This window comes from Bubalus kerabau, chromosome 5 (assembly GCF_029407905.1).
Source record: "Bubalus kerabau isolate K-KA32 ecotype Philippines breed swamp buffalo chromosome 5, PCC_UOA_SB_1v2, whole genome shotgun sequence".
NCBI lineage: Eukaryota > Metazoa > Chordata > Mammalia > Artiodactyla > Bovidae > Bubalus > Bubalus kerabau.
The window spans coordinates 25,800,419-25,810,895 of NC_073628.1; the positions used below are offsets into that span (position 1 = coordinate 25,800,419).

Here is a 10,477-nt window from a genome sequence, read left to right on the forward strand (position 1 = left end):
CTGAAAAAAAAAAAAAAAAAATATATATATATATAGGCTCCATGAGAGTAAGATTTATAATCTGTATTTTTCTGGCCATTTTTAGGGAGTGTACTTTTCCCAAATAATCCTTACAATTCTTTATGTGCCTCAAAAAGATAGTGTTTCTCATATTAAAAGACTCATTTTGAAAGGGCAGCAAGAAAACACCAGAACAGGCCAAAAGAGTGAACTGAACATGTATATCCATGACATGGACCAACTGGCTAATGACACTTCAGGGAAGGCAAATGGCTACTTATTCTGTCTGCTGATGTCAGTCCTTTCCTGCCTGAGAAGATGATCAGGGAGACAGAAGACGCCAACCAGACCGTGATGGACTTCTTCTTCCTGGAGGGTCTGATGTACACAGCTGAACATTCTAGCCTCTTCTTTCTGCTCTTCCTCCTCATCTATAGCATCACCGTGACTGGGAATCTCCTCATTCTCATCACCGTGGGCTCTGACCCTCACCTCTGCTCCCCCATGTACCACTTCCTGGCGCACCTCTCCTTCCTAGACGCATGTCTGTCTACGGTGACAGTGCCCAAGGTCATGGCAGGCCTCCTCACTCCGGATGGAAAGGTGATCTCCTTTGAGGGCTGTGCTATCCAGCTTTACTGCTTCCACTTCCTGGCCAGCACCGAGTGCTTCCTGTACACAGCCATGGCCTACGACCGCTACCTGGCTATCTGCCGACCCCTGCACTACCTGGTGGCCATGAACAGGCGGATGTGCGCAGGGCTGGCTGGGATCACTTGGACCATGGGTGCGGTGCACTCCACACTCCATACCTGCCTCACCTTCCGCTTGCTCTACTGTGGGCCTCGTCACATCGCCTACTTCTTCTGCGATATCCCGCCAGTGCTGAAGCTGGCCTGTGCAGACACCGCCATCAATGAGCTTGTCATGCTTGCCAACATTGGCATTGTGGCTGCAGGTTGCCTCATACTCATCGTCATCTCCTACGTCTTCATCGCTGCAGCGGTGTTGCGCATTCGAACAGCGGAGGGCAGGAAGCGCGCCTTCTCCACTTGCACCTCCCACCTCATGGTGGTGCTCCTGTACTACCTGCCCCCAGTCTGCATCTACCTGCAGCCTCGCTCCAGTGGGGCAGCCGTCGGGACCCCTGCCGTCTTCTACACCATAGTCACTCCCATGCTCAACCCTTTCATTTACACCCTGCGGAACACAGAGGTGAAGCAGGCTTTGCGAAGACTTCTGGGCCAAGGCTCCAGAGACTCTCCAGCAGGCAACCTGCTCCGCTAACCTACACTGCGATTATCTTCATTTGCCCGCCAAGAAAGCGTCTATTTCCATGTCAAAATGGGAAAGGAGCATTATTCAAGTGGAAATCAGAAAAACTGAGTTTCAGCTCAGCCAAGAACTTTTTTCCCCTCCCTTCAGCCAACTGACTGGTGTCAATGTTTGTCACAAACTTTTCATCTTTAAAACCAAAGGGCTGGGAGATTTCCCTGGCGGTCCAGCAGTTAAGACTCCACTTCCACTGAAACGGATGCAGGTTCAGTCCCTGGTCGGGGAATGAAGATCTTGCCGTGCCTCCTGGCATGCAGAAAACTAAGGGGCTGGATCGGGTGATCCCCAGAAAATCTCTACCACCTAGGTTTTATGGCTCAGAGGTATGTGAAATGCTATTCACAGCCTCATTTATTTTAGCAAGTATATCTTTTTTAACTATGAAATAATTGTGTTAAATATAACATATTTTAAAATGCTGATAACAAAAGTATAGTATAGACAATTAATGTTTGTCTATGTATCTCCAGTTTAAAAGAAGAAGCCACAGTTTTTAGGATGATAAAATACAACTATTAGGAGAAAAACAACTTGCCCAAGGTCACTTAGAAAGTGTCATTATCTTTATTTTCCCACTCCAGGTGGTTTATAACTAGTGATAGAAAGACATGGACCTTGACATCAGGTGGACCTCCCAGTACTCGAATCCTGATTCCACTTGTCATTTGATATAAAATCTTGTGCATATTTTATAATAACTTGCTGTTTCAGTGTGTTCTTCTAATATAGTAAGATTAAAATTAACTACTTGGTAGAATTTTATGCAGGCTAAATAATATATTTATGTTAAGTGCTCGCTGAAAAATGGATGTTCCCATTTCTTTCAAAGCAAAATAAAGAAGTCAAGAGTGTTTATTATACAAGCTAAGGTTTAAACTAAAAAAAAAATGCAACTTAACAAAATTTATGGGATGCAGCAAAAACAAAGATCAAAGTGAAATATTCAGCATTAAATGCATATGTTATTAATAGGAAAAGAAAAATATCTTACTAAGCTTCCAATTTAAGAAACTAGAGAAAGAAAAGTAATTGAAACCTAAAGGAAGCACAAGAAAATAAACAGCAAAAGCTAGATCAGAAATTAATGAAGTTATAAGTAGTAGAGAAAAAAATTTTTAATCAAAAGTTTATTCTTTGCAAAAATCAATAAAATTGATAACTCCTTAGCCAGGATAACCAAAGGAAGACAGAAATAACCAATATCAAAAATAAAAGGGATATTATCACTACTGATGATACAGATATTAAAAGAAGATTATATATAACTCTTTCCCCACATATTTGATAATGTAAATGAAATGGACTACTTCATATAAAGACACAAAGTACCAAAACTCATGTAGGACAAATGGATAACCTGAAGAGTTCAATATCTCTTTTTAAAATTGAATTCATAATTAATAACCCTTCCAAAAAAATCATACCTAGGTGGTCTAATTATTAATTCTATCAAAACAGTTAAGGAATAAATAGTATCAATTATCTTCAGTCTCTTACAGAAAAGTGGAAGCAGAGGAACTACTTCTTAAATAATCCAGTGAGATCAGAATTATCCTAATTACTAAAGTCAGGTAAAGACATTAAAAAAAAGGAAAACCACAGACCAAATAACTCATGAATATAAGCATGAAAACTTCTGAACAAAATATAGGAAATCAAATCCAACATATATAAAAACATGTATATACCCTGATCAAGTAGGATTTATTCCAGATATGTAAGACTAGTTCAACATGCAAAAATCAGTGTAACAGGATACAGAAGGAAAATCATAAAATCATGTATCAAGTGACTAAAAAGGCATTTAACAACATTGAAAACTGATTCACAAAAAAAAAAAAATTGATTCATGATAAAAACTCAGCAAACTAGGAATTAAGAGAGCCTACCTCTCTATATTTGATAAAGAACTTGATAAAGAACAGACACAGGAAAACTAAAAATAAAATGTCATAATTACTAGTGAAATAATGAGCTTTCCTGCTAACATCTGGTGGATCCATGACTGTATTTGTCAAACCCATAGTGATTTAGAGTACAGAGTGAAACGATGTGTGCAAATATACAAACTAATTTAGGAAACTGGAGATTCTAGAAAGGAATGCACAACATGGCAAACAACCTCTGTTACAGATATACACGGCAGCTCCACGGAAGGGGACAGTGACAAAAGATGCTGACCTAAGTAAAACAAATGTCAGCCGAAGGTTTAAAGAGAAAATTAAAGTTTCGTGAGCACTGTACTCTGGTTGACAAGGTGATTTACCGCAAGGGTCAAAGTTAACAATTCTGAAACCACTGTACAGGCATACTGAGATGGAACAAATCGGTAAACCAGTGGCTGATGGTGAGTCAGATGTCCCACCATGAGAATGGCAGAATAAACAAGCTAGGGGAGAAAGGATGTGGTAATGGATTATAGATGGAGTCATCAGTATGAAGTCATGTTTAACTTATTATAGCTAAAAATGATTACATATAAACATATTTATAGACAGGTATATACACATACATTTCCTCGTTCTCTCAGTTTAGAGGGCCTAAAAGCAAGAAGTATACCTAGTGCTCAGGTATGAAGTTTCTAGTAATGTTCTCCAATAATATAAACCAGGAAAGGAATTGGAGAAAGAAAGGTATAAGAAGAGACTGGAGCATCTTTGCTAGAAAGCAAAGAATCACTGAAGTACACACATACACACACACACACACACAGATGGGGTATGACAGAGAAACAGGAGCCAGTTGAAAGGGTTCTCAGTGGTCAAAACTGGAATAACTTCCACCAATATATTAAATGAAGTGGTAATGGATTATTATTTAAAATATAAAATAGCCATGAGTCCATAGTGATATAAATAAATAATTGAATGACTAAATAAGAGAAAGAAAAACATGCTTGGGCCTGGTGCACTGGGATGACCCAGAGGGATGGTATGGGGAGGGAGGAGGGAGAAGGGTTCAGGATGGGGAACACATGTATAACTGTGGCAGATTCATTTTGATATATGGCAAAACCAATACAATATTGTAAAGTTAAATAAAATAAAATTTAAAAAAAAAAGAAAATAAAGACTAGTAAAAGTTGAAAAAAATAAATAAAATTAAAGTATAAAAAAAAAGAAAAACAGACAAATCCCTTTTGCAGAAGCGTGATGAAAATAGAAAAAAAGAAATAATAACAATAAGAGCAAAAATAAGTGAACAATATAAGAAAAAATAAATGAAAAATAAGTGAAAGGAACTCATCAGGCTCCTCCGTCCATGAAATTCTCCAGGCAAGAACACTGGAGTGGGTTGCCATTCCCTTCTCCAGGAAATCTTCCCAACCCAGGGATTGAACCTAGGTCTCCCACATTACAGGCAGATTCTTTACCATCTGAGCCACCAGGGAACCTCAATCAAAACTATACTGCAATATAAAAAAAATAGCATATATATAGACAAAATTATATGCTACAACCAAGTAAGGTTTATTTCAGGGATTCAAAGATGTTCATATTTGAAAAAATCAATAAATGTACTGTATCATATGAGTAGGCTAAAGAAGAAAAAATATATGATCATATCAGTTGAGACAAGAAATATCTAAAACCAACAGTAACTTATAATTTTTTAAAAAATTATCAAAAACTAGCAATAGAGGAAAATTTCCTCAACTTGAAAAATAATGTCTACAAAAACACTCCTGTGAACATTATACTTGATGGTGAAAGACTGAAAGCTTTCCCATTTTGACTGGGAATAAGACAAGGATATCCATGTATCACTTTTATTCATTATACAGAAAGCATTGTTTTTATGCATTCTACATAAAGCATTGCTCAAAGGAATAAAGCAAGAAAAGAAAATGGATTACATACAGGTCAGAAACAAAGAAATGATACTGTCCTTAATTTCAGGTACCATAATTTTCTGTGAAAGAAAATCCCAATGCATCTATTTTAAAACTCTTAGATTTTCCAAAGAAAACACTGATATTATCCCCGTGTTTATTGCACTACTGTTTACAATTCTCAATATATGAAAATAACCTAAGTGTCCACTGACAGATGACTGGGTGAAGAAGGTATGTATATACATATACATTCAATGGAATATTAGTCAGTTATAAAAAATAAAATCTTGCCATCATGACAACATGGATGGATCTAAAAGGTATTATGCTAAGTGAAATAAGTCACACAGAGAAGAACAAATACTGTATGATCTCATTTATATGGGGAATCTAATAAACAGGACAAATTAACAAAAAAACAGGAAACAGACAAGTAAATACAGAGAGGTGGTTGCCAGAAGGGAAAAGAGTGGGAGGGTTGATTAAAATACGTGAAGTGGATTAAGAGGTACAAGCTTCCAGTTATAAAATAAGTGTCATGCACATATGGGCTTCCAAGATGGCTCAGTGGTAAAGAATCTGCCTATAGTAGAGCCTGAAGTCAGGCAGGTTGATTCCTCCAGTTTCATTCTTCTTTCTCAAGATTGCTTTGGCTATTCGAGATTTTTTGTATTTCCATACAAATTGTGAAATTATTTGTTCTAGCATACCAGAATATTGGAAATAAAAGCAAAAATAAACAAATGGGACCTAATTAACCTTAAAAGCTTCTGCACAACAAAGGAAACTATAAGCAAGGTGAAAAGACAGCCTTCAGAATGGGAGAAAATTATAGCAAATGAAGCAACTGACAAACAACTAATCTCAAAAATATACAAGCAACTCCTACAGCTCAACTCCAGAAAAATAAATGACCCAATCAAAAAATGGGCCAAAGAACTAAATAGACATTTCTCCAAAGAAGACATACAGATGGCTAACAAACACATGAAAAGATGCTAAACATCACTCATTATCAGAGAAATGCAAATCAAAACCACTATGAGGTACCATTTCACGCCAGTCAGAATGGCTGCAATCCAAAAGTCTATAAGCAATAAATGCTAGAGAGGGTGTGGAGAAAAGGGAACCCTCTTACACTGTTGGTGGGAATGCAAACTAGTACAGCCACTATGGAGAACAGTGTGGAGATTCCTTAAAAAACTGGAAATAGAACTGCCTTATGATCCAGCCTTCTCCAATGGCACCCCACTCCAGTACTCTTGCCTGGAAAATCCCATAGACAGAAGGGCCTGGTGGGCTGCAGTCCATGGGGTGGCTAGGAGTTGGACACAACTGAGCAACTTCACTTTATTTTTTCACTTTCATGCACTGGAGAAGGAAATGGCAACCCACTCCAGTGTTCTTGCCTGGAGAATCCCAGGGATGGCGGAGCCTGGTGGGCTGCCATCTATGGGGTCGCACAGAGTCAGACACTACTGAAGTGACTTAGCAGTATGATCCAGCAATCCCGCTGCTGGGCATACACACTGAGGAAACCAGAATTGAAAGAGACACGTGTACCCCAATGTTCATCTCAGCACTGTTTATAATAGCCAGGACATGGAAGCAACTAGATGTCCATCAGCAGATGAATGGATAAGAAAGCTGTGGTACATATACACAATGGAATATTACTCAGTCATTAAAAAGAATACCTTTGAATCAGTTCTAATGAGGTGGATGAAACTGGAGCCTATTATACAGAGTGAAGTAAGCCAGAAATAAAAACACCAATACAGTATACTAATGCATATATATGGAATTTAGAAAGATGGTAACAATAACCCTGTATACGAGACAGCAAAAGAGACACTGATGTATAGAAAAGTCTTGTGGACTCTGTGGGAGAGGGAGAGGGTGGGATGATTTGGGAGAACGGCATTGAAACATGTATAATATCATATATGAAACAAGTCGCCAGTCCAGGTTTGATGCATGATACTGGATGCTTGGGGCTGGTGCACTGGGATGACCCAGAGGGATGGTACAGGGAGGGAGGAGGGAGGAGGGTTCAGGATGGGGAACACGTGTATACTTGTGGTGGATTCATGTTGATGTATGGCAAAACCAATACAATATTGTAAAGTTAAAAAATAAAATTAAATTAAAAAAAAAAAAAAAAAGAATCTGCCTGCCAATGCAGGAGATGCAGCTTCGATCCCTGGGTGGGGAATATCCCCTGGAGGGGACTATCCCCTGGAGGTGGGCATGGCAACCCACTCCAGTATTCTTGCCTGGGGAATCCCAAGGACAGAGGAGCCTACTGAGCTACAGTCCATAGGATCGCAAAGAGTTGAACATGACTGAAGCAACTTAGCAAGCATGGATGCAGGGAAGTATAAAATTTGTTCACGTACTCTAAATTAGGCAATAAACTGTGAATGAAACGTGAAGATATTTTACATTTTTCTTAATTTAGAATTTTGCCTTTGTCTGTGTTCAGATGCATTTTACTCACTAAAATCATTGTTCATGTGTCACTGATTTTTGAAAGTATATAGTAAATTCTGTATATTTTTTTAACTTTACATATTTGGAATAAAAAAAAAAAAAACACCCAAGTCCTAGTCTCAGCTCTACCACTTATAAATTGCAATTTGGAACAAGCATGAACATCTCTGAGCCTCAGTTTCATCATCCCTGAGATGGGAACTTGGATCCCCTTCCCTGACTCCCTCACTGTCCTTCCCTGAGGAACACACAGCCTGACAGATGCAAAGGTGCAGAGAAAACTGCAACACGACCTCTAAGAACAATTGTGACACCCTGCAAGTTCTCTCTATTAATGTGTGAAGTGGGTCTACTGAACTTCATGGCACAGGGAGACTTCAAACAGCCCAGGTGATTCCACCAGCCTCCCACTCACTGAGCAAGAGGGTGTCTCTGCTTCAGAACATAAGACTTCTCCACTGAGTGAGCTTTAATGTTTAAAGGTGCTTATTTTGTACACCAGACCCAGCATGTAAAGCAACAACTTCAGCTGGTGCCAGGCTGACTACACAGGGAAATGTCCCAGAGTTTGAGAGAAAAACCAGTTGTGCCAGCTTTAGGGAAACACTGTGTATGTCCTCAATATGTATGTCAATTTACCAGAATCAAATTTCAATAAGAATTTTGAATACAAACAACTGATCTCACATTCAACCCATGGGTAGCCTGCAACTCCACTACATTTTAAAGAGAAAAACAGCCTCAATGACTTTCTCTCACTTGTGACATACAGCTCATTGTGCATATCACCAACAATGGATATTAAATGCATGTTTTGTTCGTTGTAGTCACATAATCAAATGGGTGAATGAATCAACACCCATTTCCTCTTGCTAGATGCAACAAGTAGTTCCTGCTCAGCCTTGCCCCTCAGGCACTGGAGTAAAGAACCACTTAGCTGAACGAGCTTGCAAAGATTAAAAGTGGGTGTGTACCATGAATTGATGTTAGGCAGTGAACTCATAAAATACAAGACTTGAAGACATTGTGTGTGTTGGGGGCAAGGCCGTATAAAGAGAAGTATATAATGGGGTTCAGTAAAGTTGGAGGTTCAGGAATTATCAGAACCACTTTTACTTCTGGTTTCTTTAGCTCTTAATCACAGTGCACCCTCGTCATACTCATTCCAAACCTCATCCTGACAACAGAGAAAGTTCACATTAAACACATTCATGAAGTCGTCAGGGAACGTTCTGGTCCCTAACTAGGAAGACCACTTTTGTTAAGCCTACAATATCAAAGCTTTTGGACTGAACTAGAAACAGCTCCATCCTGGTACACAGGCACAGGAGAATCCTATGACTTACCTGTGTGATTCTCAGCTGTGCCAACTTCAATAGAATCATACTTTCCCTCATAACCCCTCTTATCCCATTTCAAAATTCTATGCTGTGTATATAAAATAACTGACTTGTTTCCTCACATGTATTTCTCCTTGTTAAAAGAAGTCCACATAGCTATATAGTACTTAAAGGCACTAACTAAAAAACTAAATTGCCTCTGTTAAAACGTAGACACCCTTAACTTTTACAATCTTCTGTATCTGTTTTTCTGATTAATCATTTACAAAATAATCTAAAGGAATTAGACAATTTTTACGGAAGTATAATTACTGTAAAATGTTGTGTTCCTTTCTGCTATACAGTGAAGTGAATCAGCTATATGTATATATATTAATATATCTCCTCCTTCTTGAGCCTCCCTGCCACCCCACCCCAGCCCACCCAACCCCTATCCCACCCCTCTAGGTCATCTCAGAGCACCAAACTGAGCTCCCTGTGCTACACAGCAGCCTTCCACTAGCTATCTATTTTATACATGGGGTATATATGTCAGTGCTATTCTCCAAATTCGTCCCACCCTCCCCATCCCCCACTGTGTCCACATGTTCACTCTACATTTGGATCTCTATTCCTGCCTAGCAAATAGGTTTCTCTGTACCATTTTTCTAGATTCCACATATATGTATTAATATATGATAGTTGTTTTTCTTTTCTGACTTAACTTTACTCTGTATGACAGACTCTAGGTCCATCCACATCTCTACAAATGACCCAATCTCATTCATGTTTATGGCTGAGTAATATTCCATTGTATATATGTACCACATCTTCTTTATCCATTCCTCTGTCAATGAACATTTGGGTTGCTTCCATGTCCTGGCGATTATAAATAATGCTTCTGTGGTCATTGAGGTGCTTAGATATGCAGTCATGTCCAACTCTGAGACCCATGGACTATAGCCTACCAGGCTCCTCTGTCCATGGGATTTCCCCAGCAAGAACACTGGAGTGGGCTTCCATTTCCTTCTCTAGAGCATCTTCCCAATCCAGGGATCAAATCAGTGTCTCTTGCATCCCTTGCCTTGACATGTGGATTCTTTACCACTAGTGCCACCTGGGAAGTTCAAACATTAGGGTACATGCATCTTTTTTAATTACTGAAAGCTAATTTTAAAGATTTTGCTCTGAGATTGAAACGGGTTTCATTTGTATTTTGAATCTCATCAAATGAAAGATCAACCACCAGTTTTAACCCACTCTTTGAGTCACCTCAAATGCTAGTAAAATATATAACATATTGAACATAATCTGCAATGTCTGCAAAGGCTCCCAAATAGCAAGATATCGTTTGCCTATTGAGATATATTTTCCCTTCAATATGGAAAGTAATTTTATCAGAACAGTTACTAAAAGAAAAGCAAAATGAAAAAAAAAATCCAACCAAGATCAATTATTTCACATACATAGAACTAGTTAAGTGAAAACCAAACAT

The 10,477-nt window shown here is 38.7% G+C and overlaps 1 protein-coding gene across 1 annotated transcript; it reads left to right on the plus strand.

The window, feature by feature from the left end:
* The first annotated feature begins 201 nt into the window (after positions 1–201).
* Positions 202–1,966, plus strand: LOC129653799 (olfactory receptor 10S1). Its single transcript, XM_055583487.1, has one exon. It carries the CDS (start codon positions 319–321, stop codon positions 1,285–1,287), a length of 969 nt encoding a protein of 322 aa, XP_055439462.1. The 5' UTR covers positions 202–318; the 3' UTR covers positions 1,288–1,966.
* The last annotated feature ends 8,511 nt before the right edge of the window (positions 1,967–10,477 follow it).